Consider the following 18,383-nt stretch of genomic DNA (forward strand, 5'->3'; position numbering starts at 1 on the left):
GTAAGAGGAGATAGCTTGGATTCTCTTGTCCACTGCTCCGCACGTTGCTAGTTAACTTCAAAATGGCATGGCCCCCTTTTAGCCACACCAAAGTTTTTCTCCTGTGCATTGGCTTTCTTATCAACTGCAACGCCAGGAAAATCACCCTTCTCGCCATAAGTAAAATATTTTCTCAGCAGGCACCCTCATGTTCGACCTAGGAAGTGTTTCCCAGCTGTGATTTTGAAGTTCAGCCTGAACTGGTTTGAAAGCCCTTGCTCCTCTTTACCTCTATGGTTATGTTGATCCTTAATGAAAGATGAGCCGATGAGAGCTGTATGGAAAACCCCAAGTACTGTCTCTACTCCGCGCCACAGTGGCTTGACACAAATGGTTCTGGTTTTGTTAGGTCGCAGCCTTACAGACCGCGCTGCTGTTTGGTTTGCTAAAGACATTGTGGCAACATTCAGAAAGTAGACCTAGGAATGGATTCTGCCCGTTGCTTACCATTGGCTTTGTAACTCGCATTTTCTGGCTTTATTTGCTTAAGGCTGCCCAGCTAGAGTTCTTCCCTCCCGTTTCCTAAACCTTGTTTACTGTATTCTTCCACGAATTCACTTTCTATAAACCGGCCTTTAAATGTTGTTCTTATCTTGTCACATTTGCAGTCTGAGATCGAGGTCAAATGTCAGACTTTGTCATCCAGGGAGCTTGGTGCTCATTTTTCAATCTCTAACTTCAAAGTGAGAGGATTTATGTGACCATCATACTTGTTAGTGGAGGTCTTCTTGAGGAGGGCTGTACAGGTGTTTTTTTTCTTTTTTCTAGCACACAACAACGTTGAAATGTCTGTAAATGAACTATGCTGACAATCAAACGAAAAAATTGGGTGATGACATTTCCACACTATCGTTTGTGCGCTGTACACTTTTATCAGTAAAACTGTATGCAAGTGCAAATGTAATGGTAATTTCAATTGAAGACGTGTTGTCTGTAATGGCAGTACGCTACCATACCATGCATACTCCCCTTTACCCCACTCCACCCTGCCCCACTCCATGTCACTGCACTCTACTCTGCACCACTCCATTCTTTTCTGTACCACTCATCTCTGTTCGAGGCATGTGGGCTGCTGAATTCATATCTGTGCATAGATCGCCGCCTAGTGTTGGGTCCGGATGTTTGCACGTTGTTGTCCTGGAAGAGTCTTCGAAGTATCCTGGGATAGGTGACTCCTCCCCTGGACTACAGTGCGCATGGGCATCCTCTCCATCCTCAGATTGTTTTTTTTCCGCCATTGGGTTCGGATGTGCTTATCTTGACTCAAGTTAGGAAAAACTTTTTACAGGCCAAAAGGCCTTTAGTTCGCGTCGGTACTGTTCCCGATCGGTATCGATAGTTATTTGTTCGTTTACTAACTTCAAGAACAACTTTTTCGCATCATACCCGACCATCGACTCGACATCGACGATTGAATCGAGGACACCATTCAAGCGGTGTCCTGTATGCAACGCGAAATATCCCCATGTCGACGTCCACCCGGTGTGCAACAAATGCCTTTCACCGGATCACGACGAGTCCACATGTATGGCCTGTGCCCGATTCCGGTCCAAGAAGACTCTCCGGAATCGACGAGCAGCGAGACTTGAAGCGCAGCAAGCGGCACCGGCCCCGACCAACATCTTCAGCGCCGAGGACGAAGAGGTCGAAGACGTGGAGAACCTACCCTCCAGCCCCGCTTCCGAACACAACTCCGGATCGGAAGACATCGAAGAACGACTCTTTCACAGAGACGAAGCCGACACCGAGGTAGGAGACTACAATGAGGCCTTAGGGGCCGAAGAGAGTAGCTCCGGTGACGAGCAAGGCCTACCCGTACAGACTGAGGATATCCCGATGCATCAGTCTATGGATCCGGTCGAGGGATCGCCTTCGGGCCTTACCCAAGACCTATCCCGCAGTTCTGCGGCCCCGCCCTCTGGCCCGGCCTCGGACATTCAGCAGCAGCCATTACTACCCAAAACGACTGGTTTCCCTTCATCGAAACCGAAAGCCGTATTGGTTCATCAGAAACCGAAACTGAAAGTGACACTGGTCGGATCGAAGCCCACCACACCTTCGACGCCAGCCAAACCCGTCGGCACCGACCGCACCAAACGGGACTTCGGTGCCGAGCTTGCAGCAGCCGACGTCTGCGCCGACACACGGAAAAACACCATCGGTACCGCCAAACCGCCTCGGCTCCCGGCACCGAAACAATCGGCTCCGGCCACAAAGGTCAAAATGGCTGCTGCGTCTCACACCGCTTCGAAAGCAGCACCAAAGGCACAATCATCGACACCGTCGACAGCTACTACCTCTCCTCGACTCGATGACCCAGTGGCGCCGAAGAAGTCCACGCCCGCCTCGACAGAACCGGTCGGCACCAAAGAACCGTCGGCGCTCCAGGTGCGGCAAGTTGTAGCGTCCTTGCAACGCATCAAAGACAAAGCAGCCCTCCAGGACACGTCAGGCTCCTAGCAGAAAAAAGATCAAAAAGCTTCTCCGGCACCGGCCAACATTACTTTTGGCCTGCCGCCATCCACGGCCCCAAAACTATTCGAAATCAGAACACGTGTCACCCACACCAGGATCACACCTGCCGAACGCTCTCCTGTGGAGACGTCACCATCGCACATAATCGATGCCGACACCGGCAGAATGATGCTCCACAAGAGGAGAATAACTTCCGAGCCAGCTTTGGACTCCTACCGGATCCTGCTTTAAGAAAAAGCTGCCAGTGGATTCGGAACCAGTTCTTTACGAACCTCTCCATACCTCTTACCAACATCCACTGTCCTTCTCTCCAACACACTCCGAAACCGACGTTTTGGAGGACTACATGGGTGACCACGTCCCCTACCCCGGAGAGATGGACCCTCAAGGCCAACATGACCCTGACCAGGCTTGGGATGACCCTGTAGACCCGGGTGCACCTATGGATACACAGGACACGCAGCTACATGGCGCAAAAACGTCTCCCACAGAGGACACTGCCGCATTCAACGCCCTCATTGAACGCGCTGCGGCCAATCATGGTGTGCAACTCCACTCTGACACCATCGAGGACGATTTTCTCATGGATACTTTCGCATCCTCAGAAAGGAATATCAAAACTCTACCCATGTTGATAGGTGTCCTCAAACCAGCAAAGGACATTTTCAAAGAACCCACCAGGGCAAGAGTAATAAACCCCAGGATCGACAAGAAATACAGGTCGGCGCCTGGGGACCCTACCTACATTAGAGGCCAGTTGCCTCTGGATTCCATAGTAGTCGCGAACGCTCGCAAACGGGCGCACTCGCAGACAACAGGGGATGCTCCTCCCCCGGACAAAGAGTCCAAGGTGCTAGAGACCTCCGGCAAACGGGTTGCAGCCCAAGCAGCTAACAAATGGCGTATTGCCAATACTCAGGCGCTCCTAGCTCGCTACGATCGCGCACATTACGACACATTAGAAACATTACTCAACATCTCCCTGACCAATACAAAGAGGGAGCAGAGATCCTCATCAGGGAGGGACAACTACTCACGAACGCATCCATTAAGTGTGCACTGGATGCCGCAGATACAGCTGCCAGAGCCATAAACACTAGCGTCATGTTACGACGACACGCCCGGTTACGAATCTCCGGATTCAAACCTGAGGTACAAAATAACATCCTCAACCAGCCGGTCAACCCCGACTACTTATTCGGGCCAGAGGTTGACACCACCCTAGAAAAAAATAAAAAAGGACACAGACACTGTAAAGTCCATGGGGGCTCTCCAAACGCAGACCTTTCGAAGCGGCTCCTTTCGTCGCCCTGGAAATAGAGGAGCAGGTAGAGGACAGGGGTCACAGCAAACCTACAACAAAGGAAACACACAAAGTTCCTACGATAAAAACACCCGGGGTGGATATCGTGGCTCAAGCACAAAGGGCAGAGGACGCGGATATGGCAACACCAGGTCCTCCCCCAAGAACAAACAGTGACGCCCTCTCCCTTCCTCCCGACCACATAACACCTGTCGGGGGAAGGCTACAACAGTTCCTGTCCACGTGGAACTCCATCACCACGGACAGGTGGGTCAAAGATATTATCAAACACGGTTACTGCCTAGAATTAACCTCCTCTCCACCCACAATACCGCCAAAACACCGTCCTATGTCCTCAGAGCACTTAACGCTATTACAGCAGGAAGTGCTAAGTATGCTACAAAAAGGCGCAATAAAGGTCGTACCCGTCCACGAGCAAGGTACGGGGGTGTACTCCCTGTACTTTTTAATACCAAAAAAGGACGGGTCGCTCAGACCTATACTAGACCTGAGACCCCTCAACCGCTACATTCTCTCGGAGCATTTCCACATGCTCACCCTACAACAAGTCCTACCACTGCTCAAACGGGGAGACTTCCTAGCCACGCTAGACCTCAAAGATGCGTATTTCCACATACCCATTCACCCATCACACAGGAAATATCTCAGGTTCACTATTCAAGGGCAGCACTACCAATTCAAGGTTCTTCCCTTAGGCGTGACAACAGCGCCCAGAGTTTTCACAAAGTGCCTGGCTACTGTGGCCGCACATTTACGGAGGCAACACATTCATGTCTACCCCTACCTGGACGACTGGCTTGTTCAAGCACAGTCAGCCCAGCAATGTGCCAGCCACATGTCCCGCACCATTCACCTTCTTCACAGTCTGGGATTCTCACTAAATTACCCAAAATCCCATCTCCAACCCGCACACGTACAACAGTACCTAGGTGCGACCATAGACACTCTGACGGCCACAGCTCAGCCGAATTTAGTGAGAATCAACAGCATGCAAATGCTGATTTCCAAGTTCAAACCACAACACTCCCTTCCCGCGCGAGTGTTCATGCAGTTGATAGGCATGATGGCCTCCTGCATTTTCATAGTCCCACACGCGAGACTACATATGCGCCCGCTTCAGGAGTGCTTAGCACGTCAATGGAATCCGGCTCAAGGGCAACTAAAAGACCTAGTGTTGGTGAGCGGTCGGGCATACAACTCTCTGCATTGGTGGAATCCACAAAACCTTTGCAAGGGCCGACCGTTCCAAGAGCCTGTTCCACAAATAATACTGACAGCGGACGCATCTCTCCAGGGATGGGGCGCTCATGTACTCAATTACACAGTGCAGGGACTATGGACAACACAACAAAAGAAGATGCACATCAACATTCTAGAACTGATGGCAATCTTCCTGGCTATGAAAGCATTCAAAGTACACTTGTGCAACAAAGTCATGTTGATCCGGACGGACAACATGACCGCCATGTACTACATACAGAAGCAGGGAGGAACACACTCTCCACAGTTGTCTCACCTGGCTCAGAGCATGTGGAAGTGGGCCATTCAGAGGAACATGTTCCTCATGGCGGAACACCTCCCCGGCAAGGACAACCAGATGGCGGATCTGCTCAGCAGACACAGCCACCAGATGCACGAGTGGGAGTTACACCCATCAGTACTCCAGCCGTACTTCCAGCAGTGGGGTCATCCAGACATAGACCTATTCGCCACAAGCGAAAACGCAAAATGCCAAAGCTTTGCCGCCAGGTTCCCACATCCGCAGTCGCAGGGCAATGCGATATGGATGAACGGGTCCGGCAGATTTGCGTACGCTTTTCCCCCAGCACCACTGATACCGCTGGTGGCACGAAAACTCAGACAACACTCACTGACACTCGTCCTGGTTGCTCCAACGTGGGCACGCCAGCCATGGTACACCACCTTTCTCGAACTTTCCGTGGTGCCGCATCAAAGGCTGCGGATCAAACCCGCGCATTTGACGCAGAACCATGGAGAGATTCAGCACCCAGATCCGCAACAGCTGAACCTGGCAATCTGGCTCCTGAAGTCCTAGAGTTTGGCTACCTAAACCTGCCACCTGACTGTATGGACATCATTAAGGAGGCCAGGAGACCCACTACCAGAGCTTGCTATGCAGCCAGATGGAAAAGATTCGTCATTTATTGCAATAATAATGACATTAACCCGCTAGACGCATCCATCCAAAACATAATTTGTTACCTCTTACACCTATACCGATGCAATCTGGCATACACCTCAATACGTGTCCATTTGACCGCAATATCAGCCTATCTCCAGAACAGGCAGCACCTCTCTTTATTCAGAGTGCCGGCCATCAAAGCATTCTTGGAAGGACTCAAACGAGTAATTCCTCCAAGCCACCCACCAGCTCCAATGTGGAACCTCAACTTGGTCCTCACACGACTGATGGGTCCACCCTTCGAACCTCTACACTCATGCGAGATTCAATTCCTCACCTGGAAAGTAGCTTTCCTAGTAGCAATCACTTCTTTGAGGAGAGTTAGTGAACTCCAGGCACTAACCGTTCAAGAGCCATTTATACAGGTTCACGCCAACAGGGTCGTACTACGTACCAACCCCAAATTCATGCCCAAGGTGATATCGCAGTTCCACATGAATCAAACTATTGAACTGCCCGTTTTCTTTCAAAACCCACAAACTGTCGCAGAAAGAGCACTCCATACACTAGATGTAAAGAGAGCCCTCATGTACTATATCAACAGGACTAAGGTCTTTAGGAAGACTAAACAACTTTTCGTTGCCTTTGCCCCACACCACAAAGGTAACGCTATCTCCAAAGCAGGTATAGCCAGATGGATCGTTAAATGTATTCAAATTTGCTACCAAAAAGCTAAACGCACATTAACGATCCCCCCACGAACCCACTCAACACCTAAGTTAGGGGCCTCCATGGCTTTCCTGGGAAACATTCCTTTGCATGATATATGTAGAGCAGCCACCTGGTCCACTACACACACATTTACCAAACACTATTGTGTAGATGTGCAATCAAAACAGCAGGCAGCTGTAGGACAGGCTGTTCTCAAAACTCTTTTTCAGACCGCTGCAGCTGGCACTGGTAGCCGCCGCTAATAGGAGGTACTGCTATGTATTCTATGCACAGATATGAATTCAGCAGCCCACATGCCTCGAACTGAATATGCTACTTACCAGTATGCATCTGTTCTTGGCATGTAGGGCTGCTGACATTCATATCGCCCTCCCTCCTCCCCGGCGCCTGTAGCAGCTGCAGCTCTCAGAATTACTGTAAGCATGGTCATCACTTTCTGTATCTACTCCATCACTGCCACAATGGCGAAAAACAATCTGAGGATGGAGAGGATGCCCATGCGCACTGTAGTCCAGGGGAGGAGTCACCTATCCCAGGATACTTCGAAGACTCTTCCAGGACAACAACGTGCAAACATCCGGACCCAACACTAGGCGGCGATCTATGCACAGATATGAATGCCAATGCTATGAGTAGCAGGATTTTGGCTTACGAGAGCATGGTTCTGAACGATGTTGGTACTTTACTTTCAACATACAAACACACCATACCGAATACCAGTAAGTCTGAGAAAGCGGCTCTCCAAACCCTCCGAAATAACAAAGATATTGTGATCAAGTCTGCCGACAAGGGCGGGGCTATAGTGGTGCAAGATACGACTGCATACAAATCGGAGATTCTACGGCAATTACAAGACGGTGTCAGTTACTCTCTGTTGAGGTCTGATCCAACGAAGGACCTGATGGAGGAAATCCATTTAATAACTCTGGACGCTTTAAACTGTGGTTTTCTAAGTAAATTGGAATACGACTATCTGAATCAACAACATCCACGACTACCTACCATCTATACGTTACCCAAGATACATAAGGATATCCTACATCCACCAGGTCGCCCTATAGTATCTGGCTGCGGATCACTTTTGGAACCCCTATGCAAGTACATAGACATTTTCTTGAAACCATTGGCAGAAGAAACAGAAACATACCTTCGAGACACCATGCAAGTTATTGCAATGATTGATCAACAACCTTTCAACCCATTTGAGCAGTTACTTGTCACCTGTGACATAGTCTCGCTATACACCAGCATTCCGCAGGAGCCTGCACTGGCAGTTATGCGGGAAGTATTGGATCTAAGACCAGCACCAACAAGGGTACCTACAGATTTTATCATAGCTCTCTTGACCATCGCTATGAAAAAGAATTTCTTTTACTTCCAAGGAAAGTACTATGTACAAACAAAAGGAGTCGCGATGGGGGCTGCCTTCGCTCCAGATCTAGCGATCCTATATATGGATAACTTTGAGAAGCGGTTCGTCCTCACCAACAACCCCTTTTTGGCACATGTCAACACTTGGAAGAGATATATTGACGATATATTGATGATTTGGAATGGTGAGACTATCCAACTCAATTTGTTCCACCAATGGCTAAACCAGTGCGACCCTAACATTCAGTTCACCATGCAGTCCAGCAATCAGGAGATACCCTTCCTCGATTTAAAAATCTTCCACGAAGATGATAAACTTCTTACTACCCTATATAGGAAGCCAACGGAAAGAAATTCGCTACTGAGATACAGTAGCCACCACCCGCGCGGCTTGCGCGACAATCTCCCAGTGGGACAGTTCCTGCGGATCCGCAGGAACTGCACGAAACGATCGGACTACATTACAGAATCTGAGAACCTAACAGCCAGGTTAATACTAAGAGGTTACCCAAAACGCCTGGTTAAGAGGGCCCGGAAGAGGGCATGGTACAACCCACGGGACACTCTGCTCTCACCCAAACATCCCAATACATCACGTCAAAATAACAAAATGATATGTGTTACAACATTCTCCACACGCAGTAATGCAGTGAAAAAGATCATCAATAAACACTGGAACATTATATCCACGGAGATTGACCAACCTGACCCACCGATGCATTCTTTTAAGAAAGCAATGAGCATTAAGGACCATGTGGTGCATTCCTTCCTTGAGGACCCGGTTGAACCAACGATTCGGTCACTCTGGAGTTTACCACCAATCATAGGTCACTTCAAGTGTGGTTCGTGTAAAGCATGCCCCACAACTATGCAATCAAAGAAATTTGAATACAAGCATCAGACCATTACATTACAATCACATACCAACTGCAATTCTAGCAACGTCATCTATGGGATCCTGTGTCCATGTGACCGACTATATATTGGCCAGACACAGCAGAAAGCCAAGGCCAGAATCCTTCAACACCAAAGTCGAATCAGATGTAATGTGACAGGTGCACCCTTAGTCGATCACTATCACCAACTGGGACACCACCCCGAAGAAATGAAATGGATTGTTTTGGAAAAGACAGAACTGGGACCTCGGGGAGGTAATATATCCTCTATCCTGCTTATTAGAGAGTCAAAAATGATGATCCGCTTTGACACGATTCTAACTGGTTTAAATGAGCAAGACCCGAGTAATGCCCAATTAGCTACCCTCGGTAGCTCATGAACAAGGTTCTTTTTTGCTCTGTTCTCCCCAGCCCATTTTCTAACCTGTGGTTAACGTTATTTCTGAGACATTGTATGATGTTGACCATGAGCCTTTTTTGACCAATGTACGTATTATGCACATGCATTTTTTGATTGTTCTTTTCCCACTGGAACCATACTTTGTCATATCCAGCAAGCTTGTATCCATTCACATGTATCGACATGACCAATTGACGTCTTTTTTCAATGTAATCACCTTCTATTTCTCTTGCATCCTCATCTGAAAATGTTGACCGATATGAGCTCATATGTCTGTTTTAACAACCATTGGTTGCCTTTTTCATTAATATGCTGTGCCGGTTTAATGTGTCATTTTTCAACCTTGAGACGCTTCGAACCAATTCATTGTATAACAGTCATTTCATTTATGTGTTTTCTTAATTGATCACGAGTTTTATTGTATGCTCTTTATTATATGTAATTTTGCAATCCAAAAGTGCACAATCGTTTGTAAATCGATGAGACCTTTCTCATTACTTTTACGTGATCCCCTACGTGCATATTTCACCATCCCAACCCCAATCCGTTGATTAGTTTGATCCCCCGGGCCCCGACGAGGCCCTTTCAGTCTTGCATTCTATTAAATGATATTCATTAACACATTTAATCCGACTTTATCCTATTTACTCTATTTATTTTGTCCGGGATTTCATTTACCCACCTTCTATCTTCTAACCTCGCATTTGAACTACTCGAATGGTCTTTCTTCTATTCTCCAGTTATTGGCAGCATCTTGCTGCTGCACCCGGTTTAACGTCACGCGGTTCCAGCGTTCTCCTTATCTGGGAGCCGCTCCGCGTCCTCAGTTAGCCGGTAGAGTCGAGCGAGTTCAGTCTAGCACGCCGTCTCAAGGTAAGGGAACTTTTTGGAAGACACTCCGTTTACTTTGATTAATTTGACCCAGATTTTTGTCCCTGTCCATATGTTTAGTCCCCCGTTTCACTCATAGTCATTTTTTGCCTTATTCATTATTGCTATGGTTTTTCACCTGTACGTGCTTCTGGTCAAACTTCAGTCCGGTTAATTAGTCCTCGGGCACAACACGATTAATCGCCTTTTTGTTTACTTTTTGGGTATAAGCTAGTCCTGCTGGATTCGACTCATTAATTATACATTTTCTCAGTTTTGCTATTGACTGGATTTGTTAGTCCCGCTTTCTGACATCTTAGTATACGGATGATAATGTGGGTGACCTGGTCCTGTTAGCTCTGTATTTCTCTATTGTAGGACCACCTATTGTTTCACTCATTTATAGAACGCTTTCTCCATTTGTTTTTAGAGGCTGTTTCCTCGGTGATTCGTCTCACCCTACATACCGATTACACAGCGGTGTGTTTTTGATGGAGTATTCTATTCCTCCCTTTTTTCAAAAAATACACGTGAGTTTAGATTTATTTGGAGTCATCACCCACCTCCCGCTTTTAAAACCAACTGCATTGTTGACCTTACTGTCGCTTTTAAATTAATTTTTAGGTGACTTTCACTCCCACCTGACTTTTTGAGCCTTCTGTGCCCAGATGCCAAGCTGTCACTGACTTGATGTCCTCTCTTTTTCTGGTAATTACGGCAGTCATATCCTTATCCAGTCCTACAGTTGAATTTCCGCTTGGCACTATTCCTTTTTTAACTCCCACCCATATCTTTGCATAGGTGCCTACCTTCCCCGGTTCACCATCCTCTTTGTCCTGAGGAAGACCCCACCTGTAAGGATTTAACCTACCTACCTTTGAAGAGGGGTCGAAACGTCGACATCCCATCATGCCAGTACCCTCAATAGTGCGTCGAGCACTGTGAACTTTCACTTGTATATGGCCTCCTGGCAATAATATTTGATTTTGTCAATGAATGACTCTTGAATATTTGGCACGACACTAAGGTGCCCAACAATTGATTTGTACCATTGCTTTGAACTTGTCTAAGTCACTTATTCTACTACCCTACCCAATTCTTCACTCCCTCCCCTTCCCCGTGGCACCCTGCACATTTGTAAATAGTGTGATTTACTTTATGCATTTATATGCCTGTTCCTAGTGTGATTAAATAACACTATGGTTTTGTCTTAAAATTGTTGCAATTTTTCCTTTTGTTGATCTTTCTCAATCTCTATGTATACTCTGGGACCACTTCTATTCCACTGTTTGTTACCCAGGTCCCAGTGATTATTGGGTTTGCCCTTAGTTCTAACGCTTTAATGAGCAGGTGCACACCTGCGAGGTTTTCTTTGTGAATTCTTCCTCTCTCTATAAAATGGTGGAGAGTGAAACCCTCTCCTATACTGAGGAATACATTAACCAGCTGCTACAGGACCCCAGGAATCTCTTTCTGTCATCCGATACACCCAATATTGATTTCACACTCAATGACAAAATAGCTAAACTCGAACGCTTGGAAAAGAAACTAATTCGTACAAAACTTCATGGCCATTTACTTACCAAATATTTACAGGCGAATATAATACCAGTTGGGCTACAGATAAGAAATGAACCTGCTATTTTTGTAGATCTACCAAAATTCAAAGAAGGTTTTAGTTTTATTGCTAACAATGCTTCGCGACATTGGATGGTTCTCGGAGTAGAAACTGCGGCTGAACAGGTTCAGGCCTTGACCAGAGAAATAGCCGCCCTCAAACAAGAAATTGCAGGGGATTCAACCTTGACCAACGCTAAAAGTGCTCTTGAGAATCTCGTAAAATCACTTAAAGACTTTGAAACCACTACGCAGAATAAAAAATTAGATAAACTCTCCAAAGACATCAGGTTCTATGAGAAAAAGAACACATATCCCTATCTCAACGAAGACTATTACAAACAGGATACCTCTGGCCGCTTCACAGGCAGAGGACGAGGGGCCTTCAGAGGAAGAAGGAATTACACCACTTTTTCCGATTCTACGGTTAGTTCTGACAGTGATCCAGAGACTCCTGGCCCCAGTTACGACTATAACTACCGAGACAACTGGTACCCCCCCCAAGGTTATTTCCCTTTTTTAGGGGAAGGCCAATGGAGACCACCGCGAGGACGAGGTGGCAACTGGCCAAGAGGGCCTCCGAGAGGCCAGCAGAATCCACCGAGCGCCAACTGGGACAGAGGCCGAGGGACAACCCCGAAACAAGTTCGATTCCAGCAAGAGAACCACGGAGAGATATCGACGAGGCGCAAAGTCTACAGATGGTAGAGCCCAGTGACAGTCCGGTGGTCAACATCTCTGCATATAACCTCAACGCTGACGAACAGGCGGTACTTTGCAAGGGCTTGTCTTTCGTCCCAACTGCCCATCCGAACTCATTCAACCTTAAAACTGAACTCCAAGGGTTTTTTCGTAAGATCCGTCTCAGGTATTTTTTTAAAAATAAGGAAGACAGTCTACCCAAGTCGGTCACTGGATTAAGGCCTCCATCGAAGTTTTTTCCACCTGCCAATGCTATGAGTAGCAGGATTTTGGCTTACGAGAGCATGGTTCTGAACGATGTTGGTACTTTACTTTCAACATACAAACACACCATACCGAATACCAGTAAGTCTGAGAAAGCGGCTCTCCAAACCCTCCGAAATAACAAAGATATTGTGATCAAGTCTGCCGACAAGGGCGGGGCTATAGTGGTGCAAGATACGACTGCATACAAATCGGAGATTCTACGGCAATTACAAGACGGTGTCAGTTACTCTCTGTTGAGGTCTGATCCAACGAAGGACCTGATGGAGGAAATCCATTTAATAACTCTGGACGCTTTAAACTGTGGTTTTCTAAGTAAATTGGAATACGACTATCTGAATCAACAACATCCACGACTACCTACCATCTATACGTTACCCAAGATACATAAGGATATCCTACATCCACCAGGTCGCCCTATAGTATCTGGCTGCGGATCACTTTTGGAACCCCTATGCAAGTACATAGACATTTTCTTGAAACCATTGGCAGAAGAAACAGAAACATACCTTCGAGACACCATGCAAGTTATTGCAATGATTGATCAACAACCTTTCAACCCATTTGAGCAGTTACTTGTCACCTGTGACATAGTCTCGCTATACACCAGCATTCCGCAGGAGCCTGCACTGGCAGTTATGCGGGAAGTATTGGATCTAAGACCAGCACCAACAAGGGTACCTACAGATTTTATCATAGCTCTCTTGACCATCGCTATGAAAAAGAATTTCTTTTACTTCCAAGGAAAGTACTATGTACAAACAAAAGGAGTCGCGATGGGGGCTGCCTTCGCTCCAGATCTAGCGATCCTATATATGGATAACTTTGAGAAGCGGTTCGTCCTCACCAACAACCCCTTTTTGGCACATGTCAACACTTGGAAGAGATATATTGACGATATATTGATGATTTGGAATGGTGAGACTATCCAACTCAATTTGTTCCACCAATGGCTAAACCAGTGCGACCCTAACATTCAGTTCACCATGCAGTCCAGCAATCAGGAGATACCCTTCCTCGATTTAAAAATCTTCCACGAAGATGATAAACTTCTTACTACCCTATATAGGAAGCCAACGGAAAGAAATTCGCTACTGAGATACAGTAGCCACCACCCGCGCGGCTTGCGCGACAATCTCCCAGTGGGACAGTTCCTGCGGATCCGCAGGAACTGCACGAAACGATCGGACTACATTACAGAATCTGAGAACCTAACAGCCAGGTTAATACTAAGAGGTTACCCAAAACGCCTGGTTAAGAGGGCCCGGAAGAGGGCATGGTACAACCCACGGGACACTCTGCTCTCACCCAAACATCCCAATACATCACGTCAAAATAACAAAATGATATGTGTTACAACATTCTCCACACGCAGTAATGCAGTGAAAAAGATCATCAATAAACACTGGAACATTATATCCACGGAGATTGACCAACCTGACCCACCGATGCATTCTTTTAAGAAAGCAATGAGCATTAAGGACCATGTGGTGCATTCCTTCCTTGAGGACCCGGTTGAACCAACGATTCGGTCACTCTGGAGTTTACCACCAATCATAGGTCACTTCAAGTGTGGTTCGTGTAAAGCATGCCCCACAACTATGCAATCAAAGAAATTTGAATACAAGCATCAGACCATTACATTACAATCACATACCAACTGCAATTCTAGCAACGTCATCTATGGGATCCTGTGTCCATGTGACCGACTATATATTGGCCAGACACAGCAGAAAGCCAAGGCCAGAATCCTTCAACACCAAAGTCGAATCAGATGTAATGTGACAGGTGCACCCTTAGTCGATCACTATCACCAACTGGGACACCACCCCGAAGAAATGAAATGGATTGTTTTGGAAAAGACAGAACTGGGACCTCGGGGAGGTAATATATCCTCTATCCTGCTTATTAGAGAGTCAAAAATGATGATCCGCTTTGACACGATTCTAACTGGTTTAAATGAGCAAGACCCGAGTAATGCCCAATTAGCTACCCTCGGTAGCTCATGAACAAGGTTCTTTTTTGCTCTGTTCTCCCCAGCCCATTTTCTAACCTGTGGTTAACGTTATTTCTGAGACATTGTATGATGTTGACCATGAGCCTTTTTTGACCAATGTACGTATTATGCACATGCATTTTTTGATTGTTCTTTTCCCACTGGAACCATACTTTGTCATATCCAGCAAGCTTGTATCCATTCACATGTATCGACATGACCAATTGACGTCTTTTTTCAATGTAATCACCTTCTATTTCTCTTGCATCCTCATCTGAAAATGTTGACCGATATGAGCTCATATGTCTGTTTTAACAACCATTGGTTGCCTTTTTCATTAATATGCTGTGCCGGTTTAATGTGTCATTTTTCAACCTTGAGACGCTTCGAACCAATTCATTGTATAACAGTCATTTCATTTATGTGTTTTCTTAATTGATCACGAGTTTTATTGTATGCTCTTTATTATATGTAATTTTGCAATCCAAAAGTGCACAATCGTTTGTAAATCGATGAGACCTTTCTCATTACTTTTACGTGATCCCCTACGTGCATATTTCACCATCCCAACCCCAATCCGTTGATTAGTTTGATCCCCCGGGCCCCGACGAGGCCCTTTCAGTCTTGCATTCTATTAAATGATATTCATTAACACATTTAATCCGACTTTATCCTATTTACTCTATTTATTTTGTCCGGGATTTCATTTACCCACCTTCTATCTTCTAACCTCGCATTTGAACTACTCGAATGGTCTTTCTTCTATTCTCCAGTTATTGGCAGCATCTTGCTGCTGCACCCGGTTTAACGTCACGCGGTTCCAGCGTTCTCCTTATCTGGGAGCCGCTCCGCGTCCTCAGTTAGCCGGTAGAGTCGAGCGAGTTCAGTCTAGCACGCCGTCTCAAGGTAAGGGAACTTTTTGGAAGACACTCCGTTTACTTTGATTAATTTGACCCAGATTTTTGTCCCTGTCCATATGTTTAGTCCCCCGTTTCACTCATAGTCATTTTTTGCCTTATTCATTATTGCTATGGTTTTTCACCTGTACGTGCTTCTGGTCAAACTTCAGTCCGGTTAATTAGTCCTCGGGCACAACACGATTAATCGCCTTTTTGTTTACTTTTTGGGTATAAGCTAGTCCTGCTGGATTCGACTCATTAATTATACATTTTCTCAGTTTTGCTATTGACTGGATTTGTTAGTCCCGCTTTCTGACATCTTAGTATACGGATGATAATGTGGGTGACCTGGTCCTGTTAGCTCTGTATTTCTCTATTGTAGGACCACCTATTGTTTCACTCATTTATAGAACGCTTTCTCCATTTGTTTTTAGAGGCTGTTTCCTCGGTGATTCGTCTCACCCTACATACCGATTACACAGCGGTGTGTTTTTGATGGAGTATTCTATTCCTCCCTTTTTTCAAAAAATACACGTGAGTTTAGATTTATTTGGAGTCATCACCCACCTCCCGCTTTTAAAACCAACTGCATTGTTGACCTTACTGTCGCTTTTAAATTAATTTTTAGGTGACTTTCACTCCCACCTGACTTTTTGAGCCTTCTGTGCCCAGATGCCAAGCTGTCACTGACTTGATGTCCTCTCTTTTTCTGGTAATTACGGCAGTCATATCCTTATCCAGTCCTACAGTTGAATTTCCGCTTGGCACTATTCCTTTTTTAACTCCCACCCATATCTTTGCATAGGTGCCTACCTTCCCCGGTTCACCATCCTCTTTGTCCTGAGGAAGACCCCACCTGTAAGGATTTAACCTACCTACCTTTGAAGAGGGGTCGAAACGTCGACATCCCATCATGCCAGTACCCTCAATAGTGCGTCGAGCACTGTGAACTTTCACTTGTATATGGCCTCCTGGCAATAATATTTGATTTTGTCAATGAATGACTCTTGAATATTTGGCACGACACTAAGGTGCCCAACAATTGATTTGTACCATTGCTTTGAACTTGTCTAAGTCACTTATTCTACTACCCTACCCAATTCTTCACTCCCTCCCCTTCCCCGTGGCACCCTGCACATTTGTAAATAGTGTGATTTACTTTATGCATTTATATGCCTGTTCCTAGTGTGATTAAATAACACTATGGTTTTGTCTTAAAATTGTTGCAATTTTTCCTTTTGTTGATCTTTCTCAATCTCTATGTATACTCTGGGACCACTTCTATTCCACCAGATATGAATGTCAGCAGCCCTACATGCCAAGAACAGATGCATACTGGTAAGTAGCATATTCAATTCTACACCACTTTATTCTACTCTATGCCAGTGCACCTTACCCCTCACTATTCTGCTATGCACCACTGCACTCTTCATCTCTGCACTCTACACCACTGTGCGCGGCTTCACTCTATACCATCCTACTGTGCAACTATGCACGCTACGCCAATGCACGCTACACTACTTTACTCAAAATCAATGGACTCTACGCCAATCTACTTTGCACCAAATCACCGTATGCCACTCTATTCTACTGTGCACCACTACCACTATGGCACTCTACTCTGCATGCCTGCACTCTACACCACTGCACTCTGCCACTCTACTCTGTGCCACTGCACTCTGCGCCAATGCTCTCCACCCCACTACTATACACAACTGCACTCTGACTGTATACTCTACACTTTGCCTTTCTACGCCCCTGAACTTTAAGCCTATCCACTCTAAGCCACTCTGCACCAATGCACTCTACGACACTTTACTCTATACCACTGCACTCTACGCCCCTTCACTCTACTCTGAAACAGTCTACTCTGCCACTACAGTCTACGCTACTGTATTGCATTCTGCCACTCCACACCACTGCACTCTACGCCAGTGTACTCTACACCCCTTTACTCAAAACCAATACACTCTACTCTGCTGCATTCTACGCCAATCTACTCTGCATCACTGCATTGTATGCCCCTGCATCCTACGCAACTCTGCATCACTGTATGCCACTACGAATTATAGCCATGCACTCTGACACTCTACTCTGCCACTCCACTGTCAGCCACTCTACACCAATGCATTCTATACCACTCTAATCTACTGTACACCACTGCACTCTATGCCACTTCACCTCACGTCTCTCTACTCTACCCAACTCTACTCCATGCCAGTGCACTCTACCCCCACTCTGCTATGCACCACTGCAGTATTCGCTACTGCACTCTACACCACTGCACTCTACACCAGTGCTCTACTTGCCACTACTCTATACCACTCCACTCTACCATAAACTACTACTCACTATGCCAATTCACTCTACTCTGAAACAATCTACTCTACACCACTGCACTCTATGCAATTGCACTTTACGCCACTCTACTTCCATGGAATCAGCTCTGCAGCACTCCACTCGACGCTACTGCGCTCTACCTACGCAACTACACTCTACCCTGCCTTGCACCTCTCCACTCTACTCTGAAACAATCTACTATATGCCACTGCACTCTCTGCCACTGAATTCTATTCCAGTCTCTGCCACTCGACTCGGTGCCACGTTACTCTCCTTGTTACCACTCTGCGCCACACTACACCAGTGTACTCCATG

At 46.3% G+C, this 18,383-nt stretch overlaps 2 protein-coding genes across 4 annotated transcripts in view; both read left to right on the forward strand.

The window, feature by feature from the left end:
* RAB5B (RAB5B, member RAS oncogene family) overlaps positions 1-18,383 on the forward strand; it is a 154,678-nt gene that overhangs the window by 45,418 nt on the left and 90,877 nt on the right. Inside the window, exons 1-2 of one of the 3 annotated variants that reach the window (XM_085600278.1) lie at positions 16,534-16,659; positions 17,022-17,066. The exons of 1 other annotated variant lie outside the window; for it this stretch is intronic. The gene's annotated coding sequence lies outside the window, so the exon portion shown is untranslated. Of the gene's footprint in view, positions 1-16,533; positions 16,660-17,021; positions 17,067-18,383 lie in introns of those variants that run through there. One more of the 3 variants, XM_085600277.1, reaches the window with a different exon arrangement.
* On the forward strand, positions 837-3,733 carry LOC146832858 (uncharacterized). Its single transcript, XM_085600025.1, has 2 exons — positions 837-1,125; positions 1,208-3,733. Exon 2 carries the CDS (start codon positions 1,567-1,569, stop codon positions 2,497-2,499), a length of 933 nt encoding a protein of 310 aa, XP_085456151.1. The 5' UTR covers positions 837-1,125; positions 1,208-1,566; the 3' UTR covers positions 2,500-3,733.

Source organism: Triturus cristatus, chromosome 4_2 (assembly GCF_964204655.1).
Source record: "Triturus cristatus chromosome 4_2, aTriCri1.1, whole genome shotgun sequence".
Taxonomy (NCBI): domain Eukaryota; kingdom Metazoa; phylum Chordata; class Amphibia; order Caudata; family Salamandridae; genus Triturus; species Triturus cristatus.

Coding starts and splice junctions, on each gene's coding strand:
- LOC146832858 (XM_085600025.1), top strand. CDS start 1,567: ATGGCCTGTGCCCGATTCCGGTCCAAGAAGACTCTCCGGAATCGACGA.